The following is a 22,185-nucleotide window of genomic DNA, read 5'->3' on the forward strand; positions in this document are numbered from 1 at the left end:
GAAACGTACGTAATTTGATAAACAAACGACAGAGGAGATAATGTGGGACCATATCGGTTCTCTCAAGCAGGTTGTATAGTATAGGCGGCGTCCTACAACTCGTAGCCTGGGTGCAGTACAAATTTTGCGGGAAAAAAGTATAGGAAAATTTTTATTTTTTTTTCCTGATAGAGTATACCATATAGAATGTCAGGATGAATGATCCAATCACTTTTATGTTGGTTCGGTGGGGTTTGCTATGTTTTTTTGGAGGTTGGCGGGGTTTAGCAATACCCTGTTTTTCCCGCCAAATTGGACACCATATTGGATTCTGGCATGATGATGTCATCGTATCGACTTGATTCATCAACTACTATGAGAAGTAGTTATTAAAGTAAGCCTCTACTAATTTTAATCATTAAAACACAACTGCAAGTAACAAAAACCGTTTTCCCTATCCCCTATATATAGGTATTTGTGTGTGTTAATAGGAATTTGTGTGTGTTATATAGGCCAAAATTTTAAAGTGCCGTAAAAAAATTTCCCCTGGGATATGGATTTTTTTTTCTGACATTCCATTTTCCTATGCTTTTTTCCCGCAAAATTTGTATATTAACTGTTCTGCACCCAGGCTATCGCTCTAGTGTATAGTGTATGAGTTGTTTCAGAGTTGAGAACTTGAGCGGCGTTTTGTGGGTACCCATTTTGTGCTGGACAGATGGCAATAAACAATGGATACCGATTTCGAATAAGAACCACAATATGTTTATTATACGTTTTCGTATTGTTTCGGGCTTAAACCATAAAAGAAAATAAAGTTTATCATTGCCGATAAAAGAGGCTTAGCATTTATTAGGCCTAGCTAGCTAGCAAACTCAATTCAAGAAGGCTCATCGCGACAGGGCAGGGTCTACTAGGCCTAGCCATAACACAGCTAGTGAGTGAACCTAGGCCTAGCATTTTTTTGGCAAATCTGTCGAAGTTTGCGTAACTCGAATTTTTATACCGGTCCCATTAGATTCCACTTAAGCGGAGTCGACTGTATATTGAAAAGTTTATGCTTTATAGAATGACACAACAAAATCTAGAATAGTTTAATAGGTTTGTATACAACACAAATAACAAAGAAGATTAATGTTGGGTCACCAAGATAAAAATATGTTATTAAATATATAAAGTTATTTATTTAATGGAAATCGGACAAATTCATTGCTCTAAATTTGTGTAGTAACGATTAGTACAGAGAGACCATGTGACTTCACGGTACCCGTGGGAGAAAACATTCTGCTGTGAGTAATTCGCGTCCACCAATCAATAGCCAATCATTCAACTGTAAGCTGTCGATCACGGGGAAAGCTTAGCTTTGATTGGCTTACAATGACATCATATCACAAAATCATAGTTTTGTATTGCGTAATATTCACAATTTTGTTTAAAAAATGAAATAAATGGACATTCTTATGGTATGTGTGCTTTTTCTCTAAAAGATTTGAATAATAAAGGCTTCATATCGTTTTTGTGGCACTTCTTTTAGAAAAAAGCAGATGGCATGTGGACCTACTGTATATTATCTTGGCGTAGAAAGACAAACAAATCCAAGGTCATGAGAGGCTCAACTACAAAAACAAGGTTGAATAGGCTATGGTCACTGTACCTTTCAAATGTTTTTCAGTAAACAGTCTAGCGCGTATGGTCGAACGGGCTACATTATACGATATTTTAACTACATGTTTGGTTGGATGTAATAGAAATGACATAGCACGCTTGGCCTACCTACTCTCGCATACACAAGGCAAAGAGCTCATTTGATACAGATTTTTTAAATTTTACATGGAGTGGATAGTATTTCTGCTGATTCTTTTTTTGAGCGTGATGAAGATGTTAGAACACGTGGTCATTCTTTTAAATTAAAATTTAAGTTCTCACGCACAAATTGGATGAGGGACTCATTTGGTCGAAAAGCTATTATATTATGGAATTTGTTATCGGAGGATGTAGTAGCTTCAAGATCAACCAATCAATTTAAGTCCGGTCTTGAACGGGCATGGTCCAACCACCCTCTTAAATTTGCGCCATATTCAAGAGTTGATGTAATTATCAAGAGGAGGGGCTTATAGGCATAGCCTAGCCTCGACTCCGGACCCAGCATTGCTGAGCTCCGGAAACAAGTAAACGTACGCGAAGTTAAATACGTGGCAATAACAATGGAGTCGACTCTCGGTAACCCTATTAATACAAAATAAACTAAAAAAGTTGATGCTGTATGCAGTAATTGCTTTTTATTTCAGAAAAACACATTTTTCATATTGAATATTTGCTACTCTATTTTTAATAAACAGTGCCCACACCGTGGCTGTCATTGTTCGACTTGAAAGAGAGGGCCTACAGGTGTTGAGTATGCACAATAAGGTATGTGCACTTAAGTCATATTTAATGACAATCTATGTCACTCCATAATTGTCTTTATGTTGTCTGTAATGTCACTGCACTAACAGGTGACCGGCAAACGAGCTTCGCTTTTACGGTTATCCATCCATATAAGTTGTTTATCTTATGTTCAGAAATTGAAATGGAAAGTAAACTGAATTGGTGGTTGGTATTACTTGGTGTCAATCTTTACAATTTTGTAATTGCTGTGGTATTTTATTTACTTTACAGGTCTCTCATGTAAAACCACAAGGAGTAACCCGAAAGAAAGAATCCAGAAGTGCTATCGCATTGGATGCTGAACAAAACAACATACAAATCAAAGACATTGTCAAAGTTATTGATGGACCTCATTCTGTAAGAAAGAAAATTAAATTAAAAATTACTACATTACTATTGTTATCCGTTAATCATCCTAAATACCCCATATTTAGTGCTCATAAATTTCAATCAAACATAATATTACAAACATTGAAATAAATGCTTAGCACATAAACCTGTCTGTTTGCAATTTTAACATAAACAAAAGTAATTTTTTTACTAATTAGACCACATTTAAATAAAACCACTGTGCATGGTACGTCGCCTTAGAGTCAATATTTTTTACCGGATTCCAACCAAGATTCTGGATCCATTTGTACTTTTTAGCCTTGGCAGAGGTCGCAATTTTAAGATTGCCTTTGTCTTCTTTTTTTCATTTCTTTGTGCTAGTATGTACTAATAACTAAAAAAGCAATGAATATCAGTAACATTTCATTGTTCTGTTTTTAAGGGTCTTCAAGGTGAGATACGGCACATTTACAGAAGCTTTGCATTTCTTCATTCCCGATTGATGACAGAAAATGGTGGAATTTTTGTTTGTAGAAACCGGCATATTGTACTAGCTGGTGGTTCTCGGGTAAGAATAAAATAATTTGATTTAATATTTTCCTTTAATTTTAGTCATTTTAATGTTATGGGGTGGGGAATATTCTATGGAGAAACCAGCTTAGAACCTTTTTTCTGTAGGCAAGGAAAAAACATATTTATGAATAATTCTTGGCGATTTCTTTCTTGCCTACGTACTGAAAATAAATTTGCGACAAGAGTCCCCTAGCTCATTTTATCTACCTATGATGGTACGCTACGCTTCTTTTTGACATTGGCTTTAAATTTTGATAGCATGATTGAATTTAGTATATATATATAGTATTGATATAATACCTAAAGTTAATTACAAATTAAATGATAATTATATCAAACAGAAATCAATTGGATTGTCCCTTTGACTAATTCCAAAAAAACCAAAAAATTAAAGATTTCAAAAAAAAAAATCATTTAACTAAAATACAGACGTTTTTTCGATCAAAACATATCCCATAATGAAACGTGCTTGTTTCGCTGCTCTGTATGCATATTTCATAAAACTTCTACACGATCTGTGTGAAAATACCTTCTCAACTGTGACGAGTTGTAAATAATCCTAATTAGCATATGCATAATGCGTACTCGTGGTTTGAAATCTTTGTTTACTTTCGCTCGCGAAGATTTTCCAGACGAAATGTTATCAAACTAATTTACCTGTTAATTACGTAAACTTGTTGTTTTTTACTCGAATTTTCGACTTAATGTGAATAACTTTGATATGGCCAATTTAAATTTAGAATATTTTGACCTTCATTTTTTTGTGTTTCAAGGGACAATACATCTTTAAGTGATATTCAGGCCAAGTCTATTTACATCGTTGAGCAACAATATGTCTACCAAACAAATGACAGGTCCGAGGATTGATTGTTAATAAAGAGGGGGTTTAGTTTCCTAAACCTGGTCTTGATGTCTATTTATGCAATTTTCTGTGCATTCGTATTAATCAAGACAATTCCCACGCAATTCCTACACAAATTTGTAAAAAAAAAAAACATTTTAACTAAAAATAGGCCTATATTCAATATAAAATAAACTGAATTATACAAAAATTAAATGCAAAATTCAGGTTACAAATAATCGCCCACAATTGAACCAATTCAACCAACAACCATTCCCCATGAACACTTAATTAGCATATGAATTAGTGTGTAGACAAGAAATTGATTTATATTATTAATAAACAATGTCTACCAGCAAAAAAAAAAAAAGAACAATTTGATAAAAAAATTGAAACATCCAATAAACAGGAAAACACATAAAAACTGTGCTGAATTGTTTTATATTTCATTAATTACAGTATATACAATAATTTGTCAAAATAATTTTATATTTATAACAATATTATTACTAAACTAAACCTAATCAATAATGTTAGACTTGATACGTTGTCTAAAACTACAACGTATCAACGTAAAATGATGGACATTGTAGGGTATCTTACCAGTTTGCCGACTCCCAGTTTTACGTATTTGACGTACACCGCACCACTAGTAAGAACATTCACAAAATAGAATTTCCAAAAATTGGGAATAATGTTTGGCAAATCGGATTAATTAACATTTTTCATTATCAACAGTATAGTAGTAGCTAGCTCAGCTGCAATTTTGTTTAAAAAAATTAAACAACACTCGACTTACACCTGGCTATACCACATGTGTTTCGCTCTCTAGTCGAATTCCATTGCCATATCAACAGTTTCACAATCCCTGTTGTGCTATTAATTTATTATGTAAACTATTTGGTACAGATTTGCATGCAGGTACAATTTTGTGATTTTTTTTTACAAATTATAGTAAATTGAATATTATTATATAAAACAGTAAAATTCAAGTAACAAAGTTTAGCTACCAACGTAGCTCTCGTATATCACAATCTTTGGTATGATGATAATAATATGAATTTGTAATGCGCCAATTCCAGCAGTAAGTGATCAAAGTATAAAGAGAACTCAATTTGAAAGAAAAAGATGAGTTTTCAAGGCAGATTTAAAGGCATTGATGATGCAGCAGTTCGGATCATATATGCGTCGTATACAGATCGTATATGCAGGAACTTGTTTATAAATGATCAAATATGCCGTCGTATACAGTTCGTATATGCTGATTATGTGGACAGGAACTTCTGAATTAACGTATACGTTTCATATACGACATCCCCTTCGCACGCATACACAAACATATGTAAATCGTATATGTTTGTATACAGCTTTACAAAGGGTGGATTACATTGTAACCATTAAAGTTAAAAAAAGTGTAATTTAAATGTTTTTCGCTTATACTATTTTGCTTAGCCTATGGATAGCAGTCTAATAACAAGTGGATATTCTCCAATGTCTCCAAGAATTTCAAGTCCTGCTCATCCAAGTGGAAATTGTAAGTAATTTTTATCTTATTTTTTCCTACTAATTAAAACCAAATTATTTATTCATTTATAGAGCAGTTATCACCATAAAAATTTTGCATTTTATTACCAAAGCATGAAACTTTGCAGAAAGTTTCTTTGATGGTACCGATACAGCCCACGAAATTAAGAAAAAAGGTCGACCTTAAATTCGCCAAGGTCGGCAGTCTCGGCAGTTCTAAAAATAGAAATTTCACCAAGGCCTAACCTAGCCTCCCTAGCTATATGTTTTGCAAAAAGAACTACCAAAATTAACTAAAATATAAAAACCTAACACTAAAATTTACAAGATAAATTCTATTTGATAACTGCTGAACGATGTTCAGCCAGGGAGAAACACCGTGGTTATGGAGCTAGGCCTAGCCGTACACAGAGCATAGTTGTTTGCTTGACATAACAGGGTATTCCCCTACACAGGTCTCGCGCTGTGCCCAGCCAGCTCATAGAAAGCCTGCAGCTCACACAAATGCATGATGCAATGGGTGAGTGAATTCAGGAATCATCTTAATTCCATGGTTTGTTAACTAAACACCACATGGTGGTGAATATGCGTGTTAAAAGTCTCAATGATACGATCCCTTAATAGGGAGGTTTCGCAACCTTACGAATACGATAACGAAAACGGATACGTCATACAATTGTGAAACTTTTGAGCTGATCCCCATTTCATATTTGTAAAGCGTATTCGTGTTGACGAATATCACCAGTCATATTCGTAACTACAAAACGAGTATAGTTTTTGATCTATTTTGCACATTTTGCATTTGAATCAGGAATGATTCATGATTATAATATAATTATAGATTTATTGAAAGTAATTTACTAAAGTAATTTACTAAAATGCCAAGTCAATTTTGATAAATAGCAGTTTTTAAAGTCCTCACTCACTTTGATGTTACGCTAGGCCTAGGCAGCCAAGCACCAAGCAACACGTACCTGCGCTTCGCTCAAATTTACCGCAGTCATATTTTGGACGCGCCTCAATATTTCGTTGCCATGCGAAACAGATTTTTTTATGGCTTACGAAAACGAATACGTGTGCGTGACGTATCCGTTATCGTATTCGTAAGATTGCGAAACCTCTCTATTGTACCATGTTGTTGCTGGAGGCTTGAAAGGAGTTTCTAGGTCGGCAAGAGAATGCTGTCCTCTGTCAATTTAAGGTCGGCAATTGCCGATTGCCGACGTGAAATTCGAATATAGAATATATTGAATATAGTGGGTTTTATAGACCATATTTAATATAGGTCTACGGAACTGTTTTTTTTTTTTTTTTTTGCGTTAAATTTTTTAATTGAAAGTTGAAATTAAATAACGATAACGATGATCGAGCCAGACCGCAAATTTTTACACATTTTTTACTCGATCGTTAATGGTTTCTTGGTTCTTTCAAAGTATGGGGTACAAATCCTACACACTGAAGGTTATGACGTTCATAAATCGTCAATATCAAGAATTATAAAGCGATTTACTAAATTTAAACAAATTAGTGACCGTCTGCGATCCGGATGTCCTAACATCGTAACGAATGAACACCTTGACATCATTGACGAAGCTATGGCCGAGAACGATGAAATGACTGCCAGGCAGTTCCAAGCCGTTTTGATGAATATAACTAATGTCAGTTTATCCATAGCAACTATTAAAAAAACGCGACGCAAATTAGGTTGGAGATGCAAAGGTACAAGATATTGTCAGCTCATTAGGCAGCCAAATAAAGTGGATCGCTTTCACTATGCATTAACGTGTATTAAAAACAAGGAGAGCTTTCATATTGTTATATTCACCGATGAATGCACAATCGAATTGGATCATCATACAAGAAAATCATTCCGAAAACTAGATGAACAACCAAAGCTGAAGGCAAGACCCAAACATCCTGGGAAAGTTTATGCCGATTGTTATCTCCACGTTGAAGTGTTCTTAAAGTTACGTGCGCTGCAGATATGATTCATCTGCGTATTGGACTTCTAACAAACTCGCTTGCTGTACCCATGATGAGTTACGGTATCCAGTCCACTGTATCAGTATTCGTCCTTCCGTCTATTTTTTAAATTTTTCCCATTAGCCAAATCCCGCATTCCTTATCGTAACCCTGGATGTTGCTTCCAATTTTAAACGTCGACATTTTGTAAGTGATAGTAAAGATTAAATGATGACACACACCAGTTTTCAGCATGTTTTTATACTTGTTGAGCGGCAACATAAACAAAATCGAAGAACAATATAATACAATAACTGTAGAGCATTAATTGTGCCTTTGTTTTTATGTAACCATAAAAAAGCGCTAAAACAAAGGGAGCTGTCGATAATAATAATTTACAATAATCGTAGAACTGAAATTCATGAATGTGTTGAAAAATGGTGTAATTTACCGGTTGAAACATGAGTGCAATTACAGCACAAACAAACAAACATTACGCAAACATTTTTGGTTATTTTACATGATTGTAGGATTGTTTAGTGGTTTTTTTTTAAATCTATAAACAAAATTTTGTAGGTGTATGCCTACGTGGTACTCATTCGATTGTTGTTTATCGAAGCTACGAAGCCTACAAGTGGCGAAGCGTGGTAATGCATGGTACTTCGTGAGAACTGTTTAAGAAACGTGGGTAACGTTGCAGTAGTTTTTAGCTGTTCTGTATACATCAAATGAACTTTCAGTTTCATGCTTAGGTAATAAAATGCACACCTTGTGGTATTAACTGCTCTACTATTAGTTTTATATTTGGCCAGATAAGTTTTTATTAATTAGTATTTTGAAAGTTTATTTCATCTTTTCAAATTATGGACAAAGAAAGCCTTTGCTGTATCAATTAGGAAATGGTATGCCAAGAAAATTTTGTAGGTTTCTCAAATTCTTGATGTGAGAACCACAAAAGCTATAGGTGGCAAACCTAGCAGCATACAACACTCACTGAAGTAGGCCTGCAAAGTTTTCAATAATGTAACAAATACAAATATAAATACAATAATAATGGAAGTATTGAGTGAAATTTCTAAATATTTGACAGTAATTACATCAAAGAAACTCTATTTCATTCATGATTCACCTGACATGAAACAGCGTTTGATTTAAAGGGCCAGAGAACAGGATCGATCAACTTGCCCCTAAACTTGTAATGTCATACACATATTGATATTGAAGTTTTTCTTGGCATACTTTTTCCCGATCGAGATAGCGAATGCTCTCATTCATGTATCAGTATGCTGTGACATTTTTTTTAGCTATTGATAACATACATTTTAAAATTGTCATTATTTTGAATCTTACTATAATCTTAAAATGAAATAGATACAGTATTCAGTAATTGCTAAATTATTATTTTTAGCCACACAGCAGATGGGAGGACGTGGGCGTGGACGTGTAGGCAGGGATCGTGATATGATCGGACAGACAGTTCGTATCTGTCAAGGACCATTTAAAGGTAAGAATTGCCATTTGAAATACTGAAAATCACAAAATTTGTGCACCTAGTACAGTAGTGGCCTAGTCTGGCCTACTGCTGTAGATTACTCTAGGCCTAGCTAGTGACCACCACTGCATGCTGTAACTAAAGTATGCAAACACGGCAGCCTATTTAGCTACGATCTACGTATTTGGGGTCAATTTAAGGTCAACTTGGAATTTACGAATCCTGTGTTTTACGTACGTCTTTCGGGCCCGTGCCATATGTAAAATGAAGGTTCTGCTGTGTAGTCTCCATGTTTATTTAGTTACATCCCTAAATTTACATTAGCATATTCTGTTCAGGTTATGACATCCAGAGCTGAAGCGTCAATTTGACGAAGAGGACAACAATTTTGTAAAATCATGAACATTTGTTTATAATTCAAATCGAAAACAGAATTGTTTTTCTCCACCTAAACTTTCCAAAACAGTTAAAACCTTGGTGTAATAGTAGCCCAGTAAAAGTATGGTTGAACCTAGAATAAATTGCAACAGAATTCTGTTTTGGTTGATATGGTCCAAATGACATCACATCTAAAGTTTACGGGAAGTGGATTAATTAGCATAAATTCAAAATGGCCACCATTTACGATTTTTTAATCCCTGTTTATCCTTTGGTTGGTTTTAGACCACCTAAGTGCATTTATATATATATATATATATATATATATATCCTGTCCACCCAGACAGCACTTGCCAGCTTTATACTATGACGTTATCCAAATTCCTTCACTTGCACTGATGAAGGGCTAGTGTTGCCCGAAAGCTCTGCTAACTTTTCTGGCTGTTTACTTTATCGTTTTGATTTAGCTTTTCGCTTTTTATTTTTGTATCTCCATTGAGATCCAGCCACTGATACCCACAGCATTGTCATTTTTTTCAGTAATTTTCCTTTGGATTTATATATATATATATATATATATATATATATTCAGGTTGAAATTTTCAGACCGTTTGGATAGTGTGCTCAATACCAAGGTAGAGCATAAATAAATAAAATAACAGCAGAAAACTTGGTTACTTCATTGTTTTAATCACTACAAATTTGTTTCGTACGACCAGCATGTAGCTGGCCGCACTCTTCAGGTGAAATATAAAACATAAGTGACACAGTTGTCTCATAGTGCTTAATAAAAGTGAGTCATCAGGAAGTCGTATACAATAGCCTATTGTTTTAGATAAACTGTTTGGATCTGCAATTTAGTAAGAATTTTTTCCTATGTCTACAAGTAGAGACTAACTCGTTCTTACGGTTCAGTGAGCATAGCTCTGGTTGACATATAATAACATACTTTTCATATATACATAAATTACATCTTTTGTTAATATTTGAGTAAGGTTTGCATTTCTTTATAATTTTCCATTTAATTGAGTAATTTGTTTTAGAGTCTTTAAGTGTCCATATATATTTACTGAGTTCCGTTGCATTTCTTAGTTTTTCGTTCCGGAATGAAGACGTATGGTTTCTGTATCTGGTTTTAAACTGGTTTTCAGTTAGTCCGACATATGTTTCTTCTTTTGATGAATCTTCTCTCTTTACTGTAGCTTGGTAAACTACACCTTTTGTTAGGCAGTTACCTGGGAGCGGGCATTCATTGGGATTGCGGCAGTTACATCCGCTTGTTTTCGCGTTGGTTTCAGTAGACTTTTCTTTGGCTATCACATATTTGTTGTGTGCGTTAATTACTTTGTCTACGCTGGGCATGCAACTGTAGCTTAGTTTCAAGGTATTTTTGTTAAATATTTTTCTGAGCTTGTTGCCGGCAGGAAAACAATCTTCTACTATAGCTAAAAACTTGTGGCCGATGTTGGTTGCTACGTTTTTGCTGAATGGTGGGTTAAACCAAATTATGTTTCTGGTACGTGATTTTTTGGGCTTCTGCTGTTCAGCATTGAACTCAAGTTGATGATTGTATCCACTTTCTTTGAGGGCTTCCTGGTATAGGGGTGCAGATGCATGAAATGTATCTTTGTCTGATGAGATGTCAGAAAGGCGTCTATTTATAGCAAGTGGGATGTTTCGGATAATAGATGGAGGATGGTTGCTGTCATGGTGCACGTAGGTTGGTTTGTTATTAGACTTAGTGAAAGGTCGGAAGATCCCTGTCCTTAGGTCGAACATTACATCCAAATAATTGACTATTTTCTTGTTAGCATCAATTGTTAGCTTGAGGTTGTTCTCCTGGAAAACCTTACAAATATCTTTCTTGATTAGCTCAATCGTTTTGGCTGATTCGCGAAACGCGGCTAGGCCATCGTCGCGGTATAGACCAATTTGGTTGCCATATTTGTTAGACAGTTGCGACAAAAGATATTAACCTACGATTTCACAGGTTTCAGCACCATCAAAGCTTCCCATTGTGACGTCAAACACAGGTTGGTTTTCAGTTCCTTTTTTGCACCATGTAGCGTTATCATGGAAAAGGAGTGACTTTTTCGCTTGGATAATAATATTTGTTTCTTCATCGGAGGTTGCTTCAAACTCGGAGGCGAATTCAAGGGCTTTTTTAAGTAGGTCACTGGTTATTGACGGGTAGAAATCAACTATGTCGAAGCAAATAAACGAGTGCTTCTCCTTGTTTTGAATGTTCTTATACCATTCGATAACAGAATTAGTGTTCTTCCATTGATTTAATCCTGTAGACGCTATTATTTTCTTATTTATTCTTTCAAGGATTTGTTTACTTACGATGCCAATTTCTGATTTCGATGGGTTGATCAATCTACATGTCGGGTTGTTCTCGAAGTTGGGTTTGTGGTCTTTTAGTGTTATAAAAGCTTGCTTCTCGGCTAAACGCTCGATTCTGCTTTCCAATTTTAGTTTTGCGGCGGTTTCATATTCATCTCTGGCTAATTTAGAAGTTGTGCTTTTGTTCGTCTTCTTATAAGATTTTGTAACACGCCGAGAATGTTAAAGAGTCGCTCTCCAATTGAGTTTGAACAATACCATGAAAGCCCCAGTGGTCTAATGGTTAGGACATCTGCATATCAAGCAGGCGGTCCGAGTTTGATTCTCGGTTGGGGCGACTTTTTCTCATTCTCACAGATTTCCTCATCTTTATCGTTTCAAATTAATTAATTAAAATTTCAGTATATCACCGGGCGGTTTAGAATTAATGTTCTATGCCTGATATGTTTATATATATATAAGTATCTCTTCGGAGATCCCGCCTCGTGAATAAAAATACTGAAAGATGAGGGCGTATCAATTTGATCTCTGTTGCGCGTGCGAACAACTGAGGACTAATGCTGTTCCGCCGTACCACGGCGAGAATGTTAAAGAGTTGCTCTCCAATTGAGTTTGAACAATACCATGAAAGCCCCAGTGGTCTAATGGTTAGGACATCTGCATATCAAGCAGGCGGTCCGAGTTCGAGTCTCGGTTGGCGCGACTTTTTCTCATTCTCACAGATTTCCTCATCTTTATCGTTTCAAATTAATTAATTAAAATTTCAGTATATCACCGGGCGGTTTAGAATTAATGTTCTATGCCTGATATGTTTATATATATATATATAGCTATCCAATCGAGTTTGAACAATACCATGGTCTAATGGTTAGGGCAACTGCATATTAAACAGACGGTCCGAGTTCGAGTCTTGGTTGGGGCGACTTTTTCTCATTCTCACAGATTTCCTCATCTTTATCGTTTCAAATTAATTAATTAAATTTCAGTATATCACCGGGCAGTTTAGAATTAATGTTCTTTGCCTACTGTGTTTCTATATATCAGTATATCACCGGGCGGTTTAGAATTAATGTTCTTTGCCTGATTTGTTTATATATAAAAGTATCTCTTCGGAGATCCCGCCTCGTGAATAAAAATACTGTAAGATGAGGGCATATCAATTTGATCTCTGGTGCGCGTGCGTACAACTGAGGACTAGTGCTGCTCCGCCATACCACGCCGAGAATGTTAAAGAGTCGCTATCCAATCGAGTTCGAACAATACCATGAAAGCCCCAGTGGTCTAATGGTTAGGACATCTGCATATCAAGCAAGTCCGAGTTCGAGTCTCGGTTGGGGCGATTTTTTCTCATTCTCACAGATTTCCTCATCTTTATCGTTTCAAATTAATTAATTAAATTTCAGTATATCACCGGGCGGTTTAGAATTAATGTTCTTTGCCTGATTTGTTTATATATATATATATATATATATACAAATTTTGCACAAAATTAGTATAGTATTAGTACATCCAAAAAATTACAGACAAAAAAAATTATTTAATACTCTATCTACAAAAAAAAAAATCTTTTCAATACGAACACCTAAGTACACTGGTTACCATTTCAAATATTGCAAAAACCCCTATTATGGAGACACTATTGGGACTCTACAAAGTGTCCCCTTAATAAAGGTTTTCTTTGAGTAGGGTTGACTGTAGTGTAAACATTTACCCTCATTCGTTTCACAAAAACATGTCCCCTATTATAGTATAGAAGCGGTCGTGTCAAGTGGTCGAGCGGTTAAGGCAGGTGCACCGCAAACCAAAGCCATATCGACACAGGTTCAAAGCTCTCCTCGATACCATTGTTCTTGCGGTGGGACAAGCACACATCTGGCTTGTGTGTAAAGAAGTGCATATTTGGGAAAGGTACTGGTAGAAAATACCAATTATCCAACTGTAACAGGTACTTGTGTTTAAACTGTATTGTTATTTTCTAGGTTATATTGGTATAGTGAAAGATGCTACTGAAACTACAGCACGTGTAGAATTACATTCCATGTTCAAGACAATTACTGTTGACCGAAATCGCTTGAACCCAGTAGGGTAAATACAAGAATCATTAAACTATTGATAATCTCTATTTCCAACATTCAAATGTTATTCTTGGTTTACAGTTGAAAATTGCTTGTACACATTTTAATTAGGCCTAAAACCTTAATAATAGACACAAAATAACATGAGTAAGTTCACTTTTTAAATTTTCAGAATTTGGTGGAAATAATATAAAGACACATTTTCGTTTGCTGTCCCAACTCAACCAACTGCTTACTTGAGTGTAAAGTCCTGCTAATCTTTAAACTTGGAACATTAATAATCTAAAATTTTATGTAACAAATTGTACAATTATAGCCCACTTTATACTTTTATGATAATGGCTCTTTCATATGTTTTTATGATAAATTCATAATACTATTTTTAGGGGCCAGAAAAGAAGCGGTGGAGCAAGTACATTTTATGCAAGAACACCTATGTACGGATCACAAACACCAATGTATGGGTCTGGTTCAAGAACTCCTATGTATGGCTCACAAACACCAGTACATGAAGGTTTGTGTAAAGTTTTATATGAAAGAATATTTAATGTTACCATTGTTTACTAAAATCTAAGTCTAAAATACTAGACTTTTATTTTTTCTACACCTGTCAACTCAAAAACAAATTTGAAAAATTTTCTTTTTTTTTGTATGTGGAAAAAGAACCATCATCATATCCTAATATTTGTATAAAATAATGTTTAAACAATAGTAAATGGCTGAAGACTACAAAATGTTACTCTTGCACTATAGTTAATTGTGTGTAAAATGCACAATGTGTAACTAGGCTCTGTCTATATCTAAAATACAGGCACATTATAACATTTGTTGCTTTCTTTTCTTTACAGGAAGTAGAACGCCTCATTATGATTCATCTCAAACCCCATTGCATGATGGTAGTCAAACTCCGGGTAGATCTGGAGCTTGGGATCCAAACAATCCAAATACCCCATCAAGGTGAGATTGATACAGATAATTACACTTTTGTGAATGATCCAGGAAATGACCTTATTATAGTACCAACCCTTCCAAGTAGCTATAGCCTTACTTTTTCTCAGTAGGTAAATTATACTTATACAGTCCTTGTTGTGTATATTGAATAATCATGCAGTCCCAATTCTTCCTTATGCATTAGTGTGTATTATTTGCATGTGAATCTTTTTTAAGTTTAAATACACATTTGTTAATTTATATTGTATGATGTCAAATTTCCATTAATTTAATGTATAATTACATTTAATTTTTGTAATGTATTTTTTTACCTTTTTTATAAAGTCTTCAAATTGCAGTTTGCAAGTATAGTTTACCATTGAAATATGCATTTAAGGCAAAAAAAAAAAAAAATTGTGTTGGCCACGTTTTTGGTAAATCCTAAAAATGGGTAGGTCGGTAGGAAAAGTTTTTTTTTTTTTTTTTTTTTTTTTTTCCCAGACCAAAAATGTGGTGCCGGTAAAATAATAAACAATTTACACAAATGATACAAAAATACTTTTTAAACACTTTTCATAGCACCATAGGCTCACGCTAGCTATAATTGTTTCAACAAAAGTTTAAAAAAGGTTTATTAAATATACCTAGACCTAGCTTTTTTAGGCAAAAAGGCCTAGGCTCTAGCTACCATTTCCAACAAAAACAATCAAGGTCGAAATAAACTATTGCCGTGTTAATGCTGCAAGCGGCAAGTTAACATAGCCTATTATATTATTTTAGATAAAAAATATTGAGTTTTATATTGTTTTATCCATACGTAATTACACTGGCATTAAAGATATAACATTAAAATGTAGGCCGTTATGAGCCATATATTTCGGCGATTTCTTATCGCGGGGAAATTCCCCAACCAGAGACATCGATCGATCGAGGAGTAGGCATCATAGGCTTAGATGTCCGCCGGCTAGAGGCCTAGGCTACGTACATGCCGGAACAGATGGATTATCGCTATATAAATAACAAGCTTGAACAAAAGAGCTTACTACAATCTTTGGTAATTTTTTATTAAACGTATATAGGCCTAGGCCCTAGGCCTACTTGCTTGGCGAATCCATGACTTTTACATCATTTAACAAGTTCGTAATCGGATCGTAGTACTGTACAGTAAAACCAAAAATCACCGCATCAACAACCTCGTGCGCGATGTCGATCTGTTGTTCTTTTGCATGCTGCAGATCAACATTGGTAGAATCCATTAATTTTTTTGGCCTAACTATCATCAGAGTTCAATAAAGGTCAATATATAAATACAGTGCTTTATACTTTCATCAGTCCAATATGGGTTGGTCGCTAGTCACAGAGCTGCAGCTTTCAACCCTCGTCGGGGAGCCTAGCCCCCCCGTCGGGGAACCTAGCCCCCCCGTCGGGGAACACGGGTACTTTTTGTCGGGGAATATAATATACAGTAAAAAACGTTCGCGTTCACTTCATATAGCTTCAGCGCCTAGAAAACCACGACGTTCCATTGACCGTGAGAGTACGTCAGAGGGCTAATATGCACGTTTATGCATTCATTATTGCCAGCGATCTAACTTACTACTAAACATTAGCTGGTATCCCTTTGTACGAATCGTTCAACGTTGGGTCGAGACGCGTGATATCATGTTCCATCCAGGGACCAAAATGTGTACTGTAGTTATTTTCCAGGCGAAGTTTGCCGACGGTTACGTCGTGTACTGCGTCGACGTACGCTACACTACAGCAAAAACGAATTATGTTAATTGTTCGTATGTTCACCAATTTTTTAATTTACAAGTAACCTTCTGTACCGTGGGGCACCTAAAATAAATTTTTCATCCATTACTAAACAAAAAACATGCCATTTTCGCTTAGCCAACATCTTATTATAGCTATAGTTATTACATTTTCAATATCCTGTATGTCATGAATTTCTCACCACTCGGAAATCCAGATGGTACGCATGCATACACCTGGGAGGAATAAACTTATTTCCCCGACTGAAAAAGGTCTACGCTTGCGTTTTTTAAGCCTCTAGGCCTGATGTTTCCAAAGTATAAAATGCAATTTTTTGAAGACCTGCAGCTCTAGTTTTAAACATTTTCTTAGCTCAGCCCCAACAATAAAGCTGGTCATATTTCGAAGAACAAGAAGTACATTTTCTGGGACCTAACATCTCTATTTTTCAAACATTTCTTAGCTCAGTCACAACCATGATAGGGATTTATATATTTTTTTTTAATTTTTTGAAGTATAATAAGTCCAATTTCCGGGAACTCCAACTCTATTTTTCTAAATTTTCTTTGAACTTTTGTTTTTTAAATTGAAAAATATTGATTGAAACAGTCATCGCGCATCTTTTTTTGCACGCAGTATTTTATTTATGCATTATAAAAAATGGAAAAAATGGCTACCCTAAATCTGATTAAAAAGACCTCAAATGACGCTAGAACGCGTTGCTTCCGGGGGCTTCGCCCCCTGGACCCCCACCGGGGGCCCTTGGCGGCTCCCTGGGCCCCCCAGCCTAGTGATGCTCGCTTCGCTCGCATATAGCCCCCTCGTCGGGGAATGTAGCCCCCGGGTCGGGAAGATCCTGGCGCCACCCCTGCTTTCAACTCTCAAATTACTAAACCTTCTCCATAATAACTTCTTACTTACTATGTGTATAAGTGTCCACCATAATGTATATCAAGCATAGTTGTCTTTTCCACCATAATGAATTCCTTGCCTTTATCTCCTGGAATTTGTATACTGATAAACCTACAATGTCTTCTCGAACCGACTGATCAAGTCTTTTCAATCCGTTCTCTCTTTCCTTCTGCCTCTCATCACCCTCTTCCTACAACCACTTGACCATTTGCATTATAATACCGCTCAACAATTTGCATTACAAAACAGCTCGAAACTTGTGCTTGAGCAGTGGTATGACTTAAAATACACTAGTTCTAACGCAGAAAAATATCTAAAATGTTATATCCATTGACATATTTAGGAGCCAACTTTAGTTTCCTATGCCATATGGATGTGACAAGTGATATGTTTAAATAAAATGATTACATTTTAATATTTGTTTTAAAGACAAAGTGACTATGACTATACATTTGATGAAAACTCACCATCGCCTCAAGCTTACAGTTCAAACCCAGCTACACCAGGATATGCTTCTGAATCGCCTACCAACACTGGACCCTACACTCCAGCCACACCAGGTAGTGCTTCAGGTATCTATGGCAGTGAGTCTACATACTCTCCATACCAACCTACTCCATCACCAGGTAGTTACCAACGTAAGTGCACAATTAATTTTATTCTAAACCTATATCTACTTTCTGGTTTTAATCCATTTTCCTCTTAGAAACAAATTTAAGATACATTAATTTTTTTACATTTCATTGAGAGGCTTCACCAACTTATAAGAATAACCTTTAAGATTGTCATTGTTTAAAAATTATAGCTAGCCCATCAGGAAGTTTCAACCAAGCCCCAAGTCCTGGCACATATCAAGGAACCCCATCACCACAGAGTTATCACCTTACATCACCAGGCAGCTACCAAGCTACACCTAGTCCGGTTGGTTTTCCAATGACCCCTGGAGCACCATCACCCATGGGGTACAACCCGCACACTCCAGGAGGTACCATTGATCCATCTCAAGCTGAGTGGCAGACAACAGATATTGAAGTTAAGATACGTGATACACACGATGATCAGGAATTGGTATTTAAGACTGGTGTCATACGGAGTGTTTCGGTGAGCAACACATTCTTGTGTTTATTGTAATCACATTCCAAAACCATGGTTATTTTATTTTTGCAATATACAAATGCCTCAATTCTCGGCCATCATCATGTCATACAGTTAAGTTAAATACTTCAAATACACTTGTTATTGTAGTACTCACTGGCTACAAATATAATGTTTTGATCTATTATTGTAGGGTGCTATGTGTTCCGTGTTTCTACCAGAGGATGATAAAGTTGTCAACATTCACGCCCATCACCTGGAACCAGTTGTCCCAACAAAGACTGATAGGGTAACATTATTTAATCAATTTAATCATGATTTTTATACATAAAATTGGTTCTCAAAAACAATGGAACATGTATGCTTTAGTACAGTACATGGTTTTGAGACCAGAATTCGAATGAAATCCTAAAAAAAGTTAGCAAAACCTCGTATTTATGTTTAAAATTGTGAAATAATTCAAAATACTTACTTAAAGCCTGAAGCATGGCATCCATTCTTAATACATTTATGTACAGAAAACCTTTATGCACATTTAAATTTTATTGTTTATTATTAGGTAAAAGTTATTCTTGGCGATGATCGTGAAAGCACTGGAACACTTATTAACATTGATGGAGAAGATGGTATAGTAAAGATGGACCAAGCTGATCTCAAGATTTTACAATTGAGGTTCCTTGGAAAACTACATGAGAAATAAACATTTACACTGCAATGTTACATTTTTTTTAAAGATGTTAAAGGACACTGTTCCATAATGTGAATTGCGATGCTTCTTACTGGTCTCAATACATTTATTTGAGAATGTGTTTTATAAATCATATTATTAACATTCCTATGTCACATTTATGAATGCTGTTAGACATTTTGCCTGTAACTGAAGTTACAATTGGTATGCATGTAATTTAGGAATAGAATTCCTTATTAAACAAATCGATTTCATTTTACTGAAATTTTAGAAGTTGCACATTGCTTGTCAGCTTCCGTTCAAAATGATGTTCTGTGATGTTTAATCTGTATCAGTTAAACTTCAGGTTAAATAATTAATGAACATTTAAATGTCTCTGAACATTTTCTAATTTGGTATAAGATTGTATGAGAACATATTGGCTTTTATTGGTTCTGAACATTTAATCTAGAAAAAAATAATTGTTTTTATTATGTAACATGAGATAAAACACACATTTTGTAATCATTATTTTCTAAATTGAATTCTGAAGACATATTCACTAAAGCTTTTGAGAATGAACCATTATTTGGTTTGTTGTTTTATTTCATGATGATGAAGTAAAACCTACAAATTGGAAATGTTCTATCATACTAATAGGTTTTCATGTTTTATTGTTGTTTTGTATGTGAGTGAGGGTGTGTGGATTACTGATCGTGAGATCGTGGTTCGAATCCAACTCTCACCGCATTGCTTGTATTCTTATTCAAGACACTTTACTTATTTGCCTATCTCAACCCAGGTGTATAAAATGGGTACCACTTAGATCAGGACACAACTTTGCGCTGATTACTAGCTGCATTTTTATGAGAGTATGTTTCCATATGTGTTTGATCCAAAAAATGAACGGAGTAATAATGTTCAGCACATTGAGAGCTTGCTTATATGCACTATAAGAATGAATTATTATTATTATGTGGGGTAAAGAATTCGGATACAGGCAGCCATTTAAAATAAAGAATGAACCGTGTGATAAGATTAGCGTACTAAACAGTTAAAATCATGTGTCATATTACAAGATGCGCTGTAGATGTACCAAAGTGCGACTTGGTAATTTACATCATTATTAGTTGATACACAATCTGCGTGTATTGCTAAACCTAACCTCCGACTCCACCCTCTAGCAAACTATATTCACAATGTTTTTTTGCTTCCTTATAGCAATACAAAGACATTGTGTAACTTGGTAACTACATATATTGGAATAATATTTGTGACAAAATATCCAGACTACCCATATTGGCGAATTGGCCATATGAATAAAGTGATAATTTGGTCTCAAATTAATCGCAAGGTATATGTTTATACTGTATTTCCAATAATACAAATCTTTTAAATGTCAATTAGCCCCTTATTGTGGGTCTATACCATTGACATATAGCCAGCACAATTGTCGCATTTTACATTTCTCAGAAATTGTTGGGCGAATGTTGGTGTCAAAATACTCAAAAGATGCATAATTCTATTCACTCTAATGGACAACTTTTTGTGACTGAAACTATATTTTTGACCAATAGTCAAGAAAATGGCCATATCAATGTATCGGCAACCACTGATTAGTAAGTTTTAGTCTCAAATTACTTGCAAAGTATATATTTATATAAATTATGCTCTAATACAATAAAAATACACACAATTTTCAAAAAAGCACCTTACTGTTCAATAATAATATTTTTTTTATATCTGTTTTATATAATATACCTATGGTGTAACAGAAATTTATTTTTTATTTATTTATTTATTCTGTATATAAAAATATATTACAAAACAACAGTCAAGGACTGAAATGAATTGTATTACAAATAAATAAAAATTAGTTAAAATTGCTACAAAAATAGAAACATCTTAAAATTATAAAACATACATGAATAAAAAACCTTAATACATTCACTTATTACATATCTAAAAAAGAGCTAGTGGTGCCTATTAATTTTATCCACCATGGTGGGAACTGGAGACGACCTAGTCTGCTGGTTTTACAATGAGGTACTTCTAGAAAGCGGTTGAATCTGAGAGACCGAGCTGGCTGATGAAGAGGGGGAAGTATTTCTCTAAACATCTCGGATTTGAATAAGCCTTCCCCGAAAGACAAATTCAATAGGTTCTATAGTGTAATAGTTCGCACTCTGAATCTAGTGATCCAAGTTCAGGTCTTGGTAGAACGTTTAATTTTGTATTTTTTTTATAATTCCCTTTTAGTTAATTTGTCGTCGGTTCTATGGTATAAAGGTTAATACTCTAGACTATACTCCGCTATTTCATCGGGTACATGGAATAATAGGCTAGTCAATGTATCATTTTGAGTGAAACAAATTGCAAACAGATTTTTTAAATGATTACATATGATGAAGAGATCAAAATTTGAGCATCACACCTCTGTCACTCATCCTCATGATATGCAAATTAGCTTAAATATGCAAATTAGGGTGAAATTACAGGATTACCATATCTCAAAAACTACTAGTCCGAGAGAGTTGATTTTAATTCATTTTGAGACTAATCAGTCGTATGTTGGCTCTTAGAAATCTCTATCCGAGTCATTTGAGGGCAAAACAAAGTCTCTACAGACATTTTAGTTTCATATATATATGCAATATTGAGAAATGGGGTCGAGGGTCAAATGTCATACTTCCGGTCAATTTTTGGTAAAATGTTTCATTGAAGCAAATAGAAATATGTACATTCTGAATACGGCTGTGAAAAAATTAACTCTCTAGCATTAGTGGTTTTCGAGATATAGAACAACTCTAATTTCACCCACTTATTTGCATATTTTATTCAAATTATACTACTAATTTGCATACTTTAGAGGTGTGTGATTTTGGGAATTACAAAGTGG

General features: G+C 35.0%; 1 protein-coding gene across 1 annotated transcript in view; it reads left to right on the forward strand.

The window, feature by feature from the left end:
* LOC140053862 (transcription elongation factor SPT5-like) overlaps positions 1-20,991 on the forward strand; it is a 62,056-nt gene extending 41,065 nt beyond the window's left edge. The window contains exons 14-25 of the mRNA XM_072098590.1: positions 2,319-2,388; positions 2,638-2,763; positions 3,179-3,304; positions 5,603-5,684; positions 9,045-9,140; positions 13,832-13,937; positions 14,314-14,441; positions 14,776-14,884; positions 17,954-18,162; positions 18,330-18,625; positions 18,813-18,908; positions 19,179-20,991. Coding sequence (XP_071954691.1) covers positions 2,319-2,388; positions 2,638-2,763; positions 3,179-3,304; positions 5,603-5,684; positions 9,045-9,140; positions 13,832-13,937; positions 14,314-14,441; positions 14,776-14,884; positions 17,954-18,162; positions 18,330-18,625; positions 18,813-18,908; positions 19,179-19,319 — 1,585 coding nt within the window. The 3' untranslated portion in view covers positions 19,320-20,991. The remainder of the gene's footprint in view (positions 1-2,318; positions 2,389-2,637; positions 2,764-3,178; positions 3,305-5,602; positions 5,685-9,044; positions 9,141-13,831; positions 13,938-14,313; positions 14,442-14,775; positions 14,885-17,953; positions 18,163-18,329; positions 18,626-18,812; positions 18,909-19,178) is intronic.
* Positions 20,992-22,185: the final 1,194 nt, after the last annotated feature.

Source organism: Antedon mediterranea, chromosome 7 (assembly GCF_964355755.1).
Source record: "Antedon mediterranea chromosome 7, ecAntMedi1.1, whole genome shotgun sequence".
In the NCBI taxonomy this organism is placed as follows: domain Eukaryota; kingdom Metazoa; phylum Echinodermata; class Crinoidea; order Comatulida; family Antedonidae; genus Antedon; species Antedon mediterranea.